Source organism: Xenopus tropicalis, chromosome 1 (genome assembly GCF_000004195.4).
Source record: "Xenopus tropicalis strain Nigerian chromosome 1, UCB_Xtro_10.0, whole genome shotgun sequence".
Lineage (NCBI taxonomy): Eukaryota > Metazoa > Chordata > Amphibia > Anura > Pipidae > Xenopus > Xenopus tropicalis.
This window is the reverse complement of record NC_030677.2, coordinates 134,933,479-134,954,359: the sequence shown is the minus strand read 5'-3', so window position 1 is coordinate 134,954,359 and position 20,881 is coordinate 134,933,479. Positions and strand designations below refer to the sequence as shown.

At 39.6% G+C, this 20,881-nt stretch overlaps 1 protein-coding gene across 3 annotated transcripts in view; it reads left to right on the top strand.

Moving 5' to 3' along the window:
- The window catches only part of tut7 (terminal uridylyl transferase 7), a 39,770-nt gene extending 19,948 nt beyond the window's left edge, over positions 1 to 19,822 (top strand). The window contains 12 exon segments of one of the 3 annotated variants that reach the window (NM_001310103.1): positions 2,824 to 2,927; positions 5,387 to 5,476; positions 5,650 to 5,763; positions 6,981 to 7,058; positions 8,605 to 8,782; positions 10,128 to 10,175; positions 10,769 to 10,860; positions 11,984 to 12,099; positions 13,630 to 13,949; positions 14,056 to 14,132; positions 14,914 to 14,971; positions 17,983 to 19,822. In NM_001310103.1, coding sequence (NP_001297032.1) covers positions 2,824 to 2,927; positions 5,387 to 5,476; positions 5,650 to 5,763; positions 6,981 to 7,058; positions 8,605 to 8,782; positions 10,128 to 10,175; positions 10,769 to 10,860; positions 11,984 to 12,099; positions 13,630 to 13,949; positions 14,056 to 14,132; positions 14,914 to 14,971; positions 17,983 to 18,032 — 1,325 coding nt within the window. In that variant the 3' untranslated portion in view covers positions 18,033 to 19,822. 3 annotated transcript variants of the gene reach the window in all.
- The last annotated feature ends 1,059 nt before the right edge of the window (positions 19,823 to 20,881 follow it).

Sequence of the window (20,881 nt, the reverse complement as noted above, 5' to 3'; positions counted from 1 at the left end):
TTTCAGCGCTATCTAAAGAATGGCGCGGCCATCTTTGAAGTTGTATGCCCACTTCCTCTCCTTCGGCGTCTGTACTGCGCATGCGCAAGCTTCCTTCCTCCCCCAGCCTAGGCGCGCGTCCTTCTCTGCGCGCCTCATAACAGATCCCAGCAGCGCAGGCACGCCTGAACCTCTCACCGGCTCAGGAGATGTGATTGATGGGGAGCGCGCCTGCTTGTGCGCGCCCACAGAACAGACAACTGCGCATGTGCCGCTTCGGTTCCAAGTCCTCAAGTCTGGCAATGAGCGAGGGATCATGGGAACTTTTTTCACACAGCTCCTAGGTTTTATTTCCGTTTTGGCTTCTGTTCTTCTAAAACATGGAGATATGGGGAGACTTAAGGGCACCTTTGAGACAACGGATGGTAAGCCTCCAGCCTGAGATTAACTCTTATGTAGCCTTTCCTTCTCCTTTAAGCTGCCAGTCCTTTAGACTGATTCAGCAGCTTATCTGCACCGGCAGATATTGGGACCCCAATGGGTCTCCCTAATCAATATCTGGCTAAGGGATCGAATTAGCCCAATATCCCCCACCTTAGGACCCAGGCAGGGTAACCATGGACAGCTTGCCTGGTTGGTGAATTGGGAATTTCCTACCAGATACCCAACTGCTTACCAGGTATTTCAAGGATAGCTGACCAGCTGCAGGTTTCTAGTCTGGTGTGCTTGCAATGTCTACTTGCAAGTAAGGTTATTTCTTATCATGTTTTCTATATTGTGTTACAAATGTATAATTTTTCCTTGCATGCTCACAGGTGTCTTCCCATTCTCCCATAGTAATTTTGATGCTGTATTCCATTTTACAATATATATACAGTGGAGGAAATAATTATTTGACCCCTCACTGATTTTGTAAGTTTGTCCAATGACAAAGAAATGAAAAGTCTCAGAACAGTATCATTTCAATGGTAGGTTTATTTTAACAGTGGCAGATAGCACATCAAAAGGAAAATCGAAAAAATAACTTTAAATAAAAGATAGCAACTGATTTGCATTTCATTGAGTGAAATAAGTTTTTGAACCCCTACCAACCATTAAGAGTTCTGGCTCCCACAGAGTGGTTAGACACTTCTACTCAATTAGTCAACCTCATTAAGGACACCTGTCTTAACTAGTCACCTGTATAAAAGACACCTGTCCACAGAATCAATCAATCAAGCAGACTCCAAACTCTCCAACATGGGAAAGACCAAAGAGCTGTCCAAGGATGTCAGAGACAAAATTGTAGACCTGCACAAGGCTGGAATGGGCTACAAAACCATTAGCAAGAAGCTGGGAGAGAAGGTGACAGCTGTTGGTGCGATTGTTCGAAAATGGAAGGAGCACAAAATGACCATCAATCGACCTCGCTCTGGGGCTCCACGCAAGATCTCACCTCGTGGGGTGTCAATGATTCTGAGAAAGGTGAAAAAGCATCCTAGAACTACACGGGAGGAGTTAGTTAATGACCTCAAATTAGCAGGGACCACAGTCACCAAGAAAACCATTGGAAACACATTACACCGCAATGGATTAAAATCCTGCAGGGCTCGCAAGGTCCCCCTGCTCAAGAAGGCACATGTGCAGGCCCGTCTGAAGTTTGCCAATGAACACCTGAATGATTCTGTGAGTGACTGGGAGAAGGTGCTGTGGTCTGATGAGACCAAAATAGAGCTCTTTGGCATTAACTCAACTCGCTGAGTTTGGAGGAAGAAAAATGCTGCCTATGACCCCCAAAACACCGTCCCCACCGTCAAGCATGGGGGTGGAAACATTTTGCTTTGGGGGTGTTTTTCTGCTAAGGGCACAGGACAACTTATTCGCATTAACGGGAAAATGGACGGAGCCATGTATCGTGAAATCCTGAACGACTACCTCCTTCCCTCTGCCAGGAAACTGAAAATGGGTCGTGGATGGGTGTTCCAGCACGACAATGACCCAAAACATACAGCAAAGGCAACAAAAGAGTGGCTCAAGAAGAAGCACATTAAGGTCATGGAGTGGCCTAGTCAGTCTCCGGACCTTAATCCAATAGAAAACCTATGGAGGGAGCTCAAGCTCAGAGTTGCACAGAGACAGCCTCAAAACCTTAGGGATTTAGAGATGATCTGCAAAGAGGAGTGGACCAACATTCCTCCTAAAATGTGCGCAAACTTGGTCATCAATTACAAGAAACGTTTGACCTCTGTGCTTGCAAACAAGGGTTTTTCCACTAAGTATTAAGTCTTTTTTTGTTAGAGGGTTCAAAAACTTATTTCACTCAATGAAATGCAAATCAGTTGCTATCTTTTATTTAAAGTTATTTTTTCGATTTTCCTTTTGATGTGCTATCTGCCACTGTTAAAATAAACCTACCATTGAAATGATACTGTTCTGAGACTTTTCATTTCTTTGTCATTGGACAAACTTACAAAATCAGTGAGGGGTCAAATAATTATTTCCTCCACTGTATATAGATGATCTGCATATGTTTAAATGTCCAGGTGGAGGAAATGTTATATTTTCGTTCTATGAACCTTTGTTTTAGAGTGGGTCCAAAAAAAAGATATGTTAGTCTCTTAGGTTCCCAATAGGCTTTGAACGTGTCTGCAAGGCAAGGGGTGAACTGGGAAGCAGTAACTTCCCATAATAAAAGTATGTAGTGCTTAACCTTGAAGATCATGCATTTAGGCAATATCTAGTAATAACATGACTGTTGGACCTGTCTTGTATGTCTGTCTCATATCCTGCACCTGGCAGTGGAATATTTTTACACCGAGAACCATACCTTACAGCAGCCACTTACCAGTCTTTTTTCCCCACTAGGATTAAGAAATATCCTGCCAATTACCACAGCAAAAGTACCAATAGTAAAATTTTATCATGTAAGGAGTGGCCTTGAAGGAGATATCAGTTTGTACAACACATTGGTGAGTCCAGTCTCTAACCATTTTATAATATGTTGTTTTCTCTGAAATGGCATGTTGTTCAAATCTTCAACTCATGGATGTTATGTTACATGATACTTTATAAAGGTTAGGCTATCAAAATGTGCCATTACTGTGATTCCCAACATCTTTTAACTAGCATCTGTAAAATCCATCTTAGATTTACAATTTACATTTTGTTTTGCACAAGAGAAAAGGAATGCAATAAATTGCATGTTACCGAGGAGTCTTCCCTTTTAACCTGAAATTTGTGTTTTTCACTAATTTACTCGATTTCTGGTGTTCAATAGCTTTTTTAGTGTAACTACCCAGATACTGGAGCTGTACATCTTGTGGAAAAACAATTACATAATAACATAGTTAATTTGGGTCGAAAAAAGATAAGTCCACCAAGTAAATCCCTCCAAACGAACTCCAGTACATATATACACACTCATACAGATCTATACTCTAAGACAGTGCTGTCCCCCCTCTGTGTGGCCCCCCACCTGTCTGGCTGTTTTGATGGTTTACCTTTGAGTAAGCATTAAATGGTATCAGTACTGAGATTAACTGGCCCCCTGCATGGTTCTCACCTCAGATTCAGGCTGTAATCCCTCTGTATTGTTTAAACATGTAATCCCCTGTGTTTTTCACACCTTTTAATACCTACATTGTTCACCCCCTGCAGTGTTCACACCTCAGGCTCAGACTGTAATCACTCCCATTGTTCACTTCTTCACACCTCAGACATAGGTACTGTAGGCAGAGTATGGCACATACAGCCAGCATAGGGCAGGTAGAGTATGGCACACACAGGCAGCATAGGTCAGGGAGGGTATGGCACACACAGGAAGGGTAGGGCAGGCAGAGTATGGCACACACAGGCAGGGTAGGGCAGGCAGAGTATGGCACACACAGGCAGGGTAGGGCAGGCAGAGTATGGCACACACAGGCAGGGTAGGGCAGGCAGAGTATGGCACACACAGGCAGCATAGGACAGGCAGAGTGCTGCCTGTGTGTGCCATACTCTGCTTGCCCTATGCTGCTTGTGGGAGGTGAACCTGGCAGGGGTTTGTTGTGGGAGTTTGTTAGCAGTTGTAAATAGCCATTAAATGGTTCCTAAGGTGTGTAATTATGTACTGGGGGTTGCTCTGCTATCCACAGGGGAGGAGGAGGCATATGGAATTTAAGGGTATATCTTAATATGACATAATTCTTTCACATATGAATGATGGTTGATATCCCCACAGTAAGGACCAAGCATTTGGGATTTTGCTGTGCTACCACCATTGTGATAAAATAGGTGTGGTTTGAAGTGGGTGTGGTTTCAAAAAGGGGAGTGGTCAAAACTGGCTTCCATTAGCGGCCCTCCACCATGTACGCTAGAGAAATTCCGGCCCTCGGCACCGTAGAAGTTGGACAGCACTGCTCTAAGATATAGAAAAAATATATATATACATTGGATATTATGTTTGCCCAAGAAATCATCCAAGCCACTCTTAAAGGCACAATAGAATTTGCCATCATATCACTCAGCAGGGCATTCCACAATTTCACCTCTCTCACAATGAACCATTTTTTCTGCTTTAAATGAAAGTTCAGTCCCTGTGTGCCTTTAGCCTAACATTGCAAGCACTTTTTCTTTAACAGTTTTTCTGCTAATCAAGCCCTAGATCAGTGACCCCCAACCAGTGGCTCGGGGACAACATGTTGCTCCCCAACCCCTTGGATGTTGCTCTCAGTGCCCCCATTATTTTTCAATTTCTGACTTGGTGGCAAGTTTTGGTTGAATAAAAACAAGATCTACTACCAAATAAAGCCTCATGTAAGCTGATAGTGTGCATAGAGACTGCCTATTAGCCAATCTTAGCCCTTATTTGGCACCTCCATGACCATTTATGGTGCTTGTGTTGCTCTCCAAGTCTTTTTACATTTGACTGTGGCTCACGAGTAAGAAAGGTTGGGGACCCCTGCCCTAGATTTACGGTTACAAAAGAGTGCCAAGTGCAGTTACAACCCATGCTCCCTAATTAGTTATGCCACTGGCATAAGTAATAGAGTGGCTGCTGCCCAAATTTTAATTTTCAGTTTTTCTGCTAGTTTTTCTGCTAATTTTAGATAGGGCAGCAGTCACCCTTCAGGGGAGCCAGGGCCCACTCCCCCATTAGGAAGATCTGCATTGCTGTGGCCAGCATTCACTGTAGTACAAAGAACCCCACAGCACTCTGGTTTCACAGCTGCAAGCTGGTGGTATGGGCTGGAGGGGAATTCCAGTGCAAAGGTAGGACCCTGGTGCATATTTTGTCCCAGGGCCTTTAAGACTTTAGTTACGCTACTGAAGGATGTACATAAGAATAATGTACACAAGGGTGTTCAACCATGTACACAGGAGAATTTATTATATGCTTCACATGTTGGTCATGGTTTTTATAATTTTTTTTTTTTTTAATATAATGCAGGCCCTTCATAACACCCGACTTTTAGCATCTTTTGCAGCCATTGACCCAAGGGTGACGTACCTTTGCTACATCATGAAAGTTTTTACTAAAGTAAGTACCAAGAAACAGCTGCATAGGCCACAGTAAGAACTCAAACCACCTTCAAACCAACAGAAGAATTAGTTTGTTTTACTGATGTATCTATAAATCTTATATTAGTAAAAAGACACTCTTATACCCCCTCCGTCCCACCCCCCGTCATTTACTTGTGCTTTCTTTCACAGATGTGTGACATTGGTGATGCTTCCAGAGGCAGTCTGTCCTCTTATGCATACACCCTTATGGTGCTATACTTCCTTCAGCAGAGAAACCCTCCTGTTATACCTGTCCTACAAGAGGTGAGTCTAGGAAAATATTTTTAAGCTTTAATTTTATTTTTGTCCAGGCTTCTAGCTCTAGAGCTTTAAAGGTCCACTATACCTGCATTTATTTTCAATTTACCTTTTAATCTGTCTGATGTGCATGTTAAGGTCCCCATACACCTTAAGGTCTGCTCGCTTGGCGATGTCGCCTACGTATGGACTATATCGGGGGAATCCAGGCTAATTTGATTGTTTGACCCCAGGCAAAGTCGGTTAGGGGGCCGCATCCATTGATGCGGTCCCCAATCCGACTAGATTTTTAAACCTGCCTGATCGATATCTGGCCGATTTCAGGCCAGATATCGGTCGGGCAGTCCCATCAGTAGTGCCCATACACGGGCCGATTAGCTGCCGATATCGGTCTAATGGCATTGTGTAAAACTCCTTTTAGTTTTTATCTTTCAGACTCTATGAAAGGGTTACTGCCTCAGGTTAGTTTTAAGATGGTTACTTATAGGCAGATATTAGCTGTTTAATATGTCCCTCGGACGAGTAGATTATTGGTACATGTATAGGATCAAATGCATAGCCTACCTTACCAACATTATTCTTGGATCAGAGAAGTACAGGTATGGGATCCATTATCCGGAAACCTGTTATCCAGAAAGTTCTGAATTCAGAAAGGTCATCTCCAATAGACTCCATTATATTATAAGGTAATTCAAATTACCTTGTACTTTATCCCAACTAAGATATAATTAATCCTTATTGAAGACAAAACAAGTCTATTGGGTTTATTCAATATTTAAATGATTTTTAGCAGACTTGAGGTATGACGATCCAAATTACGGAAAGATCCCTTATCCGGAAAACCCCAGGTCCCAAGCATTCTGGATAACAGGTCCCATACCCATTGGGCAAGGGCTGCATCAGCCTGTTGATTTTGTCCTCTCCTGTATTTCTACATAGGCTTCTGTTATGATCCACATTGTTGCCACGACCGGATCAGCCCGATTTGGCCAACCGCATAGGTGTTTTACAGTGTACGCCTATTTAATGAGTACCAAATGCCTACATGGTATCAGATATATTTAGCCTTTTCTTACTTGTCATAAAGCTGCTCTGTCTACATCATGTTACATGCAAAAGCCAGCATTTTAATACTTTGTATTTGTAATGTTGTCAGGTGAGGAATTAATGTGAGTATATAATATTTCATGCCACAGCACCATTAACATTTTTGTTTGCTGTAGATCTGCAAAGGACAGAAGAAGCCTGAAATAATTGTTGATGGCTGGAATGTGTACTTTTTTGACAAACTGGATGAGCTGGTAGGTGGTTTTATTGTTGGATAGCTGATCACTCTGTATGCATTATTTAGATGTAAATAACAGACTTGTTTGCATGCACTGATCCTTTGAACATTTATCAGATTCTGTTTAACCTTTTATGCACTATGCACATTACATCAGGTGAATTAAGTATATCATATTTAACTAGAGTATCTACGGATTGGAAAAAGGGTATTGGCATGCAGGCTTTAATAAACATCCTTCAATGGAACATGTTCTCCAGGTTAAAATTTAACCCTGTCTGCCACAGGACATAAAATTTAGAGTGCTGGCTGTCAATAAACCGTCGGCCATGCATTGTCGATTTGTTTTTTATTCCATTTTTTTGCTGAGGGGGAAACTGGTTGCCAAGCAATCCATGTTGCATCAAAAGGGTTAAACCTTTTTGGTTATCTACCCCAGCCTTCTGTATCCTGTAAAATGTATTATATATATGATTAATTTACACCTTGTTGAACTTATGCCTTACGAGTTAATAGGTTCTTTCTGTCACCTTGTTTCATAGAGAAGTGATAGATTCTTGGACTTGCGTTATAAAGAATCTGTGCACCACCCATTATGGGAAGCAGAGGCACTTCAGGTCCAAAAAGTACATTACTTCACAATGAAACAAGTTTAGGTATGGGTTACATGACACTGGAGCCTAAGGGGGGTTGGAAAATAGTCTGTTTAAGTATCCTGATTTCCTTTAATTATATGCCTGTGTAATATATGTGATGTGTTTATGTACCTTTTCTACATAAGCCCCATTGAATGAGCTCATTCAGTTTACTGATTATATCCTAATAATCCGCCATCTAAAAAACTCATTTCAATCAGTTAATCAGAATGTGTACTGTGAGCAAATAAAGTGCCCTGTAATCTGGTCAATAAACATGAGTTTTGACAGCTGCAGGGTATGTTGTATAGGATCTGTTTGAGGCCTACCACATGTATTATGCCAAATTGCATTAGGCAAGTATTGCTAATTGGTCACAGTGCCTCACATTGCAGCAGACATTTTTTTTTTAGATTGCTGTATTCCTTAAATTGTTTAATAAAAAGAAACAACAAAAATATACATAGTGGATTTTGATGTGAGTATTATGTCAGAGTTTGAGTATCGACTCAATACTGGAAGCAGCTCCCCCTTATAAACAATTAGTGCTGTCCATCTTTTTAGAGAGTGAGGGTCAAGGGCAATGAACAGGCATATGGGGGCCAGGGAGAGAAAACCTGGACATTCTAAAGAGAGACAGTTTGGATAGGGAAGAATAGAAAAATAGACTAGAGAGACTAGAGAAAAGTCCCACAGTAGGCCACTATTTGGTCAGATGTAAATAAACTTCTGAAGGTTTGGAGGAAAGCTTACCATATATTTCACTCAACCTATTTGAGTTTTGCATTGCATTTAGATAAGGTTTGTGATGTGTAAAAGCATTTATGCAAAAGTGTTAATTTATGTGATATTTTTGAGCATTTAGTATCCATTTAAGGTCATTATAGAATTTGGGTAAATTTACTTTTTAAATTTCTTTGACTGAAGGCAAGTCATTGGCCAGAATTTGGGCAAAACAAGGAATCTGTTGGTGAATTGTGGTTGGGCCTTCTCCGCTTCTACACAGAAGATTTTGATTTCAAAGAACATGTCATCTCTATCAGAAGAAAAAACCTGCTGACAACCTTCAAAAAACAGTGGACCTCCAAGTATATAGTTATTGAAGGTATGTGCCAATATCTATGTGACCAAAGTGTCTAATAAATCTTCTGTGAGCTGTTATACATAAAATATATATTATATATGAATAAAATGTGTGGTACAGAGCTTAGCAGTAAGGTTTTGTGGTCAGTTACACCCATTATACTCTCCACCTTGTGTGTGTGTGTTTTCTCACTATGATTGCATAGTTTGACTCTGTGCTTTGGTTTACTCCTACATTCCAAAACATTATTTATAGGTTTAAGCATCATCTTATCAAACTGACCGTTTGCATCCCTGTGGTTGGGAAAATAAATTGTAAGCACCACCGTACTATAGAAATAAAAGATAATCTTTTTACTCATCTCCCTAAAAGGATACAGGGCCCAATGGGATGCAGTCTATCACTAGTACAGCAAAGCAGTTGCAAAACCCTACCCCTAGCAAGGCCAGCTAGGCCCATAGTTTATCAGCTGTACACTAGTGGATAGGAAGCCATATGCAGATTAGTTCTTTAGTATGAGTCCTCATTATGAGCTCCTATTTTCCATACTCATCTACTCAAATCATTTTAGCCTGCAGATATATGTCCAGCTTCTGTGTCTTGTGCTGTGTATTATAAGTAACACAATAATACAGGCCTTGCTATAATATACAAGTAATGCCACACGTAATATAAAATGTGAAACCATTCTTGGGTTTAGCATCATATTGTTATGTTAGTTAGCTTTAATTTGTGTAAGGTACATGGGGCGGCCAAAATTTGAGGTCAAGAAAAAAAAAAATGCAAGCACAAAAAAAACTACAAAACGCGAGTGACTTTTTACTTTATTTTCTTCAAATGCTAGCTTATTGTAGAGAAAGCTTGAACCAGATATAACTGCATGAACATATTCTAGACGAACAGTGTTTCTTGTCAGGAATGAAATGTGCTGAAATGTAGCATAATTCTGCCCCAGTAACCTGTTCCTTATCTGTGTTTGCTTGTGACACCAGCTCTCCCGTGGCTGCTGAGGCAGCAGTAGTGTTGGGCTTGAGCATGGGGCAGAGACCTGATAAGGGGTATCTCTAAGTGCAGTATCTAGGATAGCAGCCTTTAAGATTACTTGGTTATGTGATCGTCTTTACAGTTAGTGTGATTTTGTAATAACATTGCTGGCAGCACTGCATTATTTCCAGAAAGACAACTAGTATTTGTTCTTAGCACCTTAACCCCATAGACCTCCCTTCTTTCTGGCAGTTTGGGCCAACCCCTATAGCTGCTGCTTATTAGTGAGAAATGATTGACTTCAGAGTTGTATTGGTGCTGGGAAAATGTAATGTTGCAGAAATGATAACGGTAACAATAACTCTTCCCCCTTAAATTTCAGACCCTTTTGACTTAAATCACAACCTTGGAGCTGGCTTGTCAAGAAAGAGTAAGTTGAAATCATAGTCACATAGGGTTGAAAAAAGACCAGAGTCCATCAAGTTCAACCCATCCAAGTAAACATAGCACACACAACCCACACCCACCAACCCATACACTCACATACATAAACTATATATACAACCACTAATACTAACTGTAGATATTAGTATCACAATAGCCTTGGATATTCTGATTGTTCAAGAACTCATCCAGGCCCCTCTTAAAGGCATTAACAGAATCTGCCATTACAACATCACTAGGAAGAGTATTCCACAACCCCACTGCCCTCACCATAAAAAACCACCTAAGCTGCTTCAAATGGAAGCTCCGTTCCTCTAATCTAAAGGGGTGACCTCTGGTGCATAGATCGTTTTTATGGGAAAAAAGAACATCCCTTATCTGCCTATAATCCCCTCTAATGTACTTGTACAGAGTAATCATGTCCCCTCGCAAGCACCTCTTTTCCAGAGAAAACAACCCCAACCTCGACAGTCTAACCTCATAGTTTAAATCTTCCATGCCCTTAACCAGTTAATTGCTTAGTTTGTAATTTGTTTTGCAAACAATATTTTTATTAATATTTTCATTGGTTTTTTTTAGTGACAAACTTTATAATGAAGGCATTTATCAATGGAAGGCGTGTGTTTGGCACCCCAGTGAAAAATTTCCCCAAGGAATATCCAACCAAAATGGTAATGGGTTTTTATTGACTTTACTGCGTTTAATTAACACAGTTGTAGCGCAGCACTGATTTCATTTAATTTAAACTAAACTTCAATCGGTGTAGCCCTTGCTAGCTGGAATTTTTAGACATATATCTGAATTTTCAAGTGATCTGGTCACCCTAGTTTAATCCACTTTTCCAAGTTCACACTTGTTCAATGCTATAGATACACTATATAGCCAGAAGTATTCTGTCACCCTTTCTAAATTTGTATGTCCTCAGCTGGTTTCAAACTGTCTTTGGAAGCAAAACAAGAAACATACATATAGAGGAAGAACTCGACTGACCCTTAGGGCTGTTGCACAGTTCTTTTTAATGCATTTACAAATGCATGCTGAGCAGGTAAAAAGCATATATTTATATGCATTTTTTAATTGCACTTAACTCTGAATGCTCGTTAGTACAACCAGGCAGAATATCATGGATTCAATTAGCTTGATGTATTTAGGTGCTCAAACAAGCAGCAAAAAGATGCCAGTGTGTAAGAGCCATAACAAAGCCTTGATCTAAACGCAAATGCACACCTATGGGATGCCCAGTTTAACTATTGGTCTTGTGGAAAGCCTTCCTACAAGAGTAGAGGCTGCTATAGCAGCTAAAGGAAGACCAATTTTGTATTAGTATCATTTGGATTTGGAATGTGACTTTAGACAGGCAGGTGTCCTGGACACTTGTGGCTGGGTAGTTTATAATATTGTTACATATATTTATCATAATCATCTATTAAAGGAAGAACACAATGGTGTAGAATATCATTCTACGTCAGTTTCCATTTGTGATGCGTGAATAAAACTACATTTCTTCATAAGTCCTGTGTGAAGCGGTCCTTCTGTTCGAATATATATATATATATATATATATATATATATATATATATATATCTCTCTCTCTCAAGTGTGTGGGGTTCCCCTGATTCAAGATGCTATCCATATCTGCCCTATTGCTAAAAATACATATATGCAAAATAACCCTTGGACAACTCTGAGCGTTCACAATAAGAGCTGTACATGCATAAGTGACCTGCGCCTAATAAGCAAAGTGAACACGCAAAATAAGTGAATGTGCTTTGTACTTTTAATGTTTTTATATAGGAATATTTTTTTGATCCTGAAGTATTGACTGAAGGTGAACTTGCTCCCAATGACCGATGCTGCAGAATTTGTGGTAAAATTGGCCACTTTATGAAAGACTGTCCCATGAGAAGAAAGTAAGCAAAGTTTTTGTTTGTGATCATCAATAGCTCTTGATGTTTAGTTATTATCTGAAAGTGAAATTCTAGTCAAACTACTGGCACAAGGATCAGTTGTTGTTTTATAGCAGGGGTGGATTAAGTATTCACATTCATTTTAACCATAAATTCCACTGCTGTGTGATGTCAGTTGCCAGAATTGTGAGCTTCTTTATTTGAGTGTATTAAAGCCACTGATTTTAAAACAGAAGGAGCAATACAAATAGAAACATTCAGCTTTGGGGCGATTGTGAAATTTTAGGTAATTTTCTCTTTTGGGGACACGTTCCTATAAGGTGAAACATACTTTGCTAGGAAAAAAAGTTAATGTATTGCTTGTTAGGTTCTCTGCTGCAAAGAGCCAGTATTTAAGAATATCTGCCTGGTTTTCATGATTTTGTTTTCTATCTAAGTCTATAATATAAAAATAAATAAAATAGACTGACCAAATGATCTTTATATTTGAAAAGACATGGGGGGGTTACACAATTCACAATGGTTGGTGGCCATATGTGCTACAATTACATTAGTTGCCAGATATGCAGGTAAAAACAAAGGAATTCTTTACCCCTATCTGACGATTCAGCATTAATGTTACAATGTTCAGGGCACCTTCCAAGGGGCCCAATGAAAATTTTCAGTCCTGCCCAATCGACAAGACAACCCATATCCAAGGCTTCTACCGATATTGGTCGTCTCATCTCCCACCATACACACCGATGATCATACTTCATTTCATACAATATCAGTGCATGTAGGGCCACTGTTACTCATTGCAGCAGTGATAAAGGATCATCTGCCTGCTTGTTTTATGTGTACACTGATTTGAGCAGTTGGTTCCTCACATTATCTCTTTAGAAGAGGAAATCCATAAATTAAATTGACCTGGATCATTTTTCTATAATCCAAGGATGCATTTCAATTAGTGCACAATTAAATAACTGTCAACTTTGCAAAAATCCTGGAATGCTAGTTACAAATTAGTTTAGATGCATGCTGTAAACTGGACTGACTTAGTTAGAATTGCACTACATGGCTTCATAGGAACAAGTGCAGTCTGCAGAATGCACCAGCCCAGCTGTGTAGCACATTCTAAGAGTATTATTTTGCTAAGCTGAAAGCAGCCTCTGCTTGAGCCATATAGAGAGCTACTGGGGATATATCCTGAGGTATTGGATCCTATTAATATATGTTTGTACAGTAAACCAAAACCATAAGGTGCAGTATATCCAGCCTAAGGGTGACCAGACACAGACCAAACTTTGGGCTAGTCAGTTGAAAACTGTGTGATTTGGTTATCCTTGGTGATGGCCAGATAACATTGTGAAATGGAGGAAGTGAAGGTGACTCCTTCACTTCATTCTGGTACTGTCCTGTCTACCCCTAAGAAGGGGCATTGGCAGACTGGTGGCAAAATCCACAGGTTTGGTTGCATAAATTAGTTGGTATACCTTATGGATAGTGCAGAATGGTTTGTGCTAACATTGTGTTGACTCTTCACTTGTACAGAGTGAGAAGGCGGAAGAACGAGAACGCTGGAAACCAAAGATACCCCGAGACAAGAAATCAACGAATGACAGAGGAAGCTGCTAGTAAAGGTGCTGAAAATGAGACCTCACGATTGGATGGAAAGCAAACTTCCAATACCCCAAAAAAACCTAAGCAGGGAGCAAGAGGAGCTAATGAGGCTAATAGAGAGAAACCTCAGAGGCTACCCACAGAAAAATGGAGGAGATCAGAAGACAGAGAACCGAGGGAGAAACGCTGCTTCCTATGTGGGAAGGAAGATCACATAAAGAAAGAATGTCCACAGTACAAAGGTGCAGTAGGTAAATACAACTGTTTGAGTAGCTCAGCAAAGGCATTTTCTTACCAATGGGCTGTTATTTTCTGGAAATATTAGACATGTTACAGACTTGGTTTCTTTGATTATAGGTAGCCCTAAGGCCGATGTTTTGTGTGGCTCTCCATCTACACCAAGCCCACTGAAATATCCGGTTAGAGTAATTCAGGTAAAACTCAATGAACTTTTCAGTTTGTGGGTTCCTTTTATAGAGGAGGGGATTAAATTAAGCTAAACATTAAGTAAACTGCTGAAAGTGTGCAGGGGTGGTGTATAAAGTAGCCATAGTTTAATGTTCTCTTCTGTACTGGATTAGTTCATTTATGCAGTCTGTCATTATTATTGTCTGCTGTTTTCAAATACCTGTTTCTGTAGTTAAAGCCACTTCTGTATAATCTCTGAAAAAAAGCCTAACTTTAGTATCTAGGAATACTGAGTCCAAAGCAACCAGACTTTACTGATTAGCAAATGTGTATAATTTGGAGACACATGTATTTGCATGTACTTTTTTTTTTTATTTAGGTGAATGCTGTAATGCATAGGATAGTAGCATATAGGATATTGGAGGGATGGTAGATCATACATTTAAAACCAGGTTAATATAAAATCAACATGTCCAATGGTATCAACTAATTATGATGTGAGTTGAAGGCTGCACAGGTAGCTATGTAGCTACATAGTATGTATCCACTTAATACACTGGCCACTCTTCCCTTGTAATGAAAAATAATCATGAAATATACATGTTTTAGATCTTGCAGTTAGTCTCAGGTAGCCCCAAAAAACCATTGTCGTAACCCATGTAGCTGTACCTTGACTAATACATTTTCTGACACTGTGACAGTGAGAGGTTTTTATTCCTGTGGCCTACTAAGTAGAAAGTTTTCCAAGCCTTTGGAAGTAGTCACTTTTGGAGAGAAAAAAAGTTAAATTACATTTTGATTTTGCAGGCAGCACAAGTGCAAGATGAGCAAAAGAAGCAGAAAATGTTTTTGAGTCCTCAACAAGGTAAATTAAGTAATATACATATATTTGTATTCATACTTTGGGAGGTCTGGCTATCCATTTGCAGAAGGTAAAGAATTATGAGAAAGACAAATAATATAACTTTTGGGATCTCACTAGCTCTTTGACTGCTTTTTACTAATCCTTTGTGTGGCTCTCGGTTACTGAGCTTAGGAACCAACACTATACTGTATATTTAGGATATAAATATCACAATGCAAATCTGATTAGTAATTAATTCTGATTCTTATTACATGGTAGCTCTGAAACCAGTGCACTTTACATCAGAATTTAATAATCAGCCCTGTAGCATCAGCTTCTATAACAGGTAAACATAATTTAATTCTAGATTTGCAACAACCCCTAAGCTCAGCTTCACAGAGCACACTGAGCATGTGCAGTGTCACTGACACTCACAAAATTCAAGATGGCAAGCTTCTATACACAACTTTGAAGGCCTGGATTATTAATAGAGATGCTGGTTATCTAGGCTTGTACAGTAATACAACATTTTAGCTGTATTGATCTCAGCAATAAATTTACTGTTGCAGTACCAGTTCCCAAGTAGAGCATACTTATAAGAATATGCCCCACTTTACCTTTCAGAAGTGTTTATTGATCAGACTCATTCTGTTAGCTCAGGGTTCAGCATTTATGTAATATTTTTCCCTGTGCTGCAGGTCTCCCGCCTCTGTGTGCAAGTGCTGATATGGACACGCACAGGGACATCACAAGGTTAAGGAAGGAGAGCCTATTGGGCTTTGCTTATATAGTGGATATAAAAAGTCTACACACCCCTGATAAAATGTCAGGTTCTTGTGCTGTACAAAAATGAGACAAAGATAAAATCATTTCAGAACTTTTTCCACCTTTAATACGACCTATAAACTGTACCACTCAATTGAAAAACAAACTGAAATCTTTTAGGTGGAGGGAAGAAAACCAAAAAAAAACTAAAATAATGTGGTTGCATAAGTGTGCACACCCTTAAACTAATACTTTGTTGAAGCACCTTTTGATTTTATTACAGCACTCAGTCTTTTTGGGTATGAGTCTATCAGCATGGCACATTTTGACTTTGCAAGATTTGCCCACTCTTCTTTGCAGAAACACTCCAAATCTGTCAGATTGCGAGGGCATCTCCTATGCACAGCCCTCTTCAGATCACCCCACAGATTTTCAATCGGATTCAGGTCTGGGCTCTGGCTGGGCCATTTCAAAACTTTATCTTCTTCCGTTGAAGCCATTCCTTTGTTGATTTGGATGTATGCTTTGGGTCGTTGTCATGTTGAAAGATGAAGTTTCTCCTCATGTTCAGCTTTCTAGCAGAAGCCTGAAGGTTTTGTGCCAATATTGACTGGTATTTGGAACTGTTCATGATTCCCTCTATCTTAACTAAGTCCCCAGTTCCAGCTGAAGAAAAACAGCCCCAAAGCATGATGCTGCCAGCACCATGCTTCACTGTGGGTATGGTGTTCTTTTGGTGATGTGCAGTATTGTTTTTGCACCAAACATATTTTTTGGAATTATGGCCAAAAAGTTCAACCTTAGTTTCATCAGACCATAACACCTTTTCCCACATGCTTTTGGGAGACTTCAGATGTGTTTTTGCAAAATGTAGCCTGGCTTGGATGTTTTTCTTCGTAAGAAAAGGCTTTGTCTTGCCACTCTACCCCATAGCCCAGACATATGAAGAATACGGGAGATTGTTGTCACATGTACCACACAGCCAGTACTTGCCAGATATTCCTGCAGCTCCTTTAATGTTGCTGTAGGCCTCTTGGTAGCTCCCCGACCAGTTTTCTTCTCATCTTTTCATCAATTTTGGAGGGACGTCCAGTTCTTGGTAATGTCACTCTAGTGCCATATTTTCTCCACGTGATGATGACTGTCTTCACTGTGTTCCATGGTATATCTAATGCCTTGGAAATTCTTTTGTACCCTTCTCCTGACTGATATCTTGTAACAATGAGATCCCTCTGATGCTTTGGAAGCTCTCTGGGGACCATGGCTTTGGCTGTGGGATGCGACTAATAAAATGTCAGGAAAGACCAACTAGAGCAGCTGAACTTTATTTGGGGTTAATCAGAGGCACTTTAAATGATGGAAGGTGTATGCTGACTCCTATTTAACATGATTTTGAATGTGATTGCTTAATTCTAAACACAGCTACATCCCCAGTTAGAAGAGGGTGTGCACACTTATGCAAACACATTATTTTAGTTTTTTTGGTTTTCTTCCCTCCACCTAAAAGATTTCAGTTTGTTTTTCAATTGAGGGGTACAGTTTATAGGTCACATTAAAGGAACAGTAACACCAAAAAATGAAAGAGCTTTCAAGTAATAAAAATATAATGCACTGTTGCCCTGCACTGGTAAAACTGGTGTGTTTGCTACAGTAACACTACTATAATTTATATAATAAGCTGCTGTGTAGCCATGGGGGCAGCCATTCAAGCTGGAAAAAAGGAGAAAAGGCACAGGTTACATAGCAGATAACAGATAAGTTCTGTAGAATACAATAGTGTTTTATCTGTTATCTGCTATGTGCCTGTGCCTTTTCTCCTTTGAATGGCTGCCTCCATGGCTACATAGCAGCTTATTTATATAAATTATAGTAGACTTTCTGAAGTAAACACACAACTTTTACCAGTGCAGGGCAGCAGCACATTATATTTTAGTTACTTTTATACACTTTCATTTTTTGGTGTTACTGTTCCTTTAAAGGTGGAAAAATTTCTGAAATGATTTATCTTTGTCTCATTTTTGTACAGAACAGGAACCTGATATTTTACCAGGGGTGTGTAGACTTTTTATATCCACTGTGCATCATACAGGACTTGGCACAACAACATAATGCTATACAGCTTTGATTTTTGGCTATTCTGCATGTGTGAGGGTGCCATTAAACAATCCTTTCTCCCTGGGGTTGCCTTCTTGTTTAAGCTCTATAGATACCATGTGGTTTTACATTTCTCAAGCAGGGAATAAAAGAGTGACTATTTGTGGTTTCAGGTAGTCTTTCCAGTAAATACATGACTCAGGGAAAAGCCAATCAGAAGTGATCTCGGCAAGATTCTTGAGGGCAGAACATCCAAGATGGAGCATTAGGCCGTCCGCGTGTAAGCCAACATACAGATCTGAAATGAAGTTTACTCATCCAGGCTCACGGGACAGCAGCAATGAACAGACAATGGACTTGCTTAATAAAATGTTTTATTTTGTTATGATGTGATTTTGAAATTGAAAAGAATTGTGTTTTAATGCAGTCCTCTTACCATGGATACCTGTTCTTAATTTATTTTTATTTGAGCATTTTAACAGAGCCATGATGTGTTGTATTTGTGTAGTAAAGTGGGTTAATTACCAAAAAACTTTTAGGCAAATGACACACAGGGCATTTTGTTACCCACGTTTTCGCATAGCATATAGTGTAAATCGCCTGAGGTAAAATACTTTTAATCGCACAAAAATGCTATCTCACCTATTTTTCGTGAGTAGGCAATTTAGTCTTTTACCTCAGCCGATTTATATTGTCTACTATGGAAAGGAATTTTTGGGCATTTTGTCACCATAACAGAGAACAGGAAACAGCACACCCTGTCTGTCATAGCCCTTAGAATAGAATTCCCCCCCCCCCCCCTGGTTTTAATTGATAAAAACAAATGACCCACAAGCCCTTTTGGGTGATGGCACATGTATAGATTAGTCGGCAGTGATAAATCTCCTCTACCACAGGCAACTAATCTCCAGCAAATGATTTCCCACCGGCAATATAAATCGATGGTGGGAAAACATACATGGTGGCTTCTGGAGCTGCTTTGCAAGGTGGGAAAGCATTTCAGGAGATTAGTTGCCCGCAGTAGAGCAGAATTATAGCAGACGACTTATCCCCATGTGTACCATCGCCCTTATACTTGGTATACCTCTTAAAGGGTAAATACTATTTATTGTTGTTTGTTTACAGAATCATTGTGTAGAATTGTTTGTGGACTGCTGCTGTATTTACAGACATGATTTTATTGTCAAATCTTATCTGGCAGAAGCCTCAGTTATAAGTCACCTTTTTATGTAAATAACGGAATGGATAAAACAACCACTTTTCTTTTAATTTTATTTTTAGCCTATGATCCTTTGTCTGGACGTAATTTTGTTTTAACACTTAAATCACCAAATACTGCCCTTGGTTTATTTGCTACGGAAGCGGGTTTGTTTTTGTTTAGTTTTTTTTTTTAATGCTGCTAAAAACGATTTTCCCTTAGTCAGTGTAAATGTGACCGCGGGAAGTGGTGTTTGCGTGTACGCGTGCGTTAGACGAAAAAAAAAAAGTTGAAATCTGGATTTGAATGAAAAATTACCAACATTTTGCATTTACCAACTTGTATATCCATTGTGAATACTTTTGGTTTTTTCAAATGAACCCATATTTTCTTTTTCAATAGAAATTGCAAAATTTTGGAATGGATAAATGGGGCAATGAAAGATTAGCGTTAGGTGCTGCTGCAAGGGTCTGTGCCGAGCGGTTTGCTTTGCAGCGTAAGGAAGGTACCTTCACCAGAGGCCTTAACACCTAATAATTATTAATTTTTATTTTTTTTTGGTTACACACAGTCATCATGGACACAAGATGCAATTCTTCATTTGTTTTTATGTATTTTCTCCTCCTACATTTTTAATGCAACTGCGTTGTTTTAAACATTGTAAATCCATAATTGCAGTATTCTTGTACCATATCTGATTTTGTGTGTGCTGATACCCTTTTGGGAAACAAGCAAATTAAAATCTTTGTGCTTCCATGGCCATTATGAATACATTCCTGTGTGATAAATTTAGTGGGTTTAACCCACATCAAAAACTGCATGATTTCTTTAGAAATGACCTGCTTGGCAACACATTTCTATTTTGTGCTACAAATTTAAAGGTGTTGTTCACCTTCAACTTAACTTTTAGTATGATGTAGAGAGTGCTATTCTGCAACGACCTGCAATTAGTCTTCATTTTTTATTTGTGGTTTTTTAATTCTTTAGCAGCTCTCCAGTTTGGAATTTAGCAGCTACTGGTTGCTAAGGTCCAAATTACTCTGGCAACCAGGCTTTGATTTGAATGAAAATGTGGAATATTAATAAGAGAGGGCATGAATAGAAAATTATGTAATAAAAAGTAACAATAATGATAAAATTGTAGCCTCACAGAGCTGACGGTTTGGGCTGTCACAGACTGGGAGATTAGTCGCTGCGCGACAAATCTCCCCGAAAGGCCTCCCACCAGCTAGAATGTAAATCGCGGTGAGATGGCATTTGCGGCGCCGATGTCAGCAAATCACTGCGCCGCGTATGCAATCCCACCAGCGATTTAAGTTCTAGCCGGGATGGATTCTAATCTCCCCATCGGTCACAGCCCTTAACCCAATTTGAAAGCAGGAAAGAGGCAGAAGAAGTCAAATAATTCAAAAACTATATGTAGAGAGTGCTATTCTGAGAAGTTGATTCACAGTTGGCCTTTTTTTTTTTAGCTTCTTGTTCAACTCTCTAGTTAATAATTTCAGCACCTATCTGGTTGTTAGGCTCTGAATTACCCTAGCAACCAGGCAGTGGTTTGCATGAGAGTGGAATATTAATAGGAGAGAAACTCCTGATCAGTTGTATTGCTCAGTGTGACAGGAACATTAAATTATATAAGCATTATAAGACACTTCCTGCTGCAGGGGAAATTCGCTTTGGCTGTCAACCAGGGTGAACAACAAAGGCACTCGGGATATATTTTATAAAATCACATTATCAATATAAAATTGCTCTCATGGAGTAATTACACTAAGTTATATTTTACCCTATATGTCTCATTTAATACAGTCTTTGCTTACACCACTGGATTTAGTAGCAAGTATCCATTGGGCTTGGGGTTGCAGTCTGCTTGA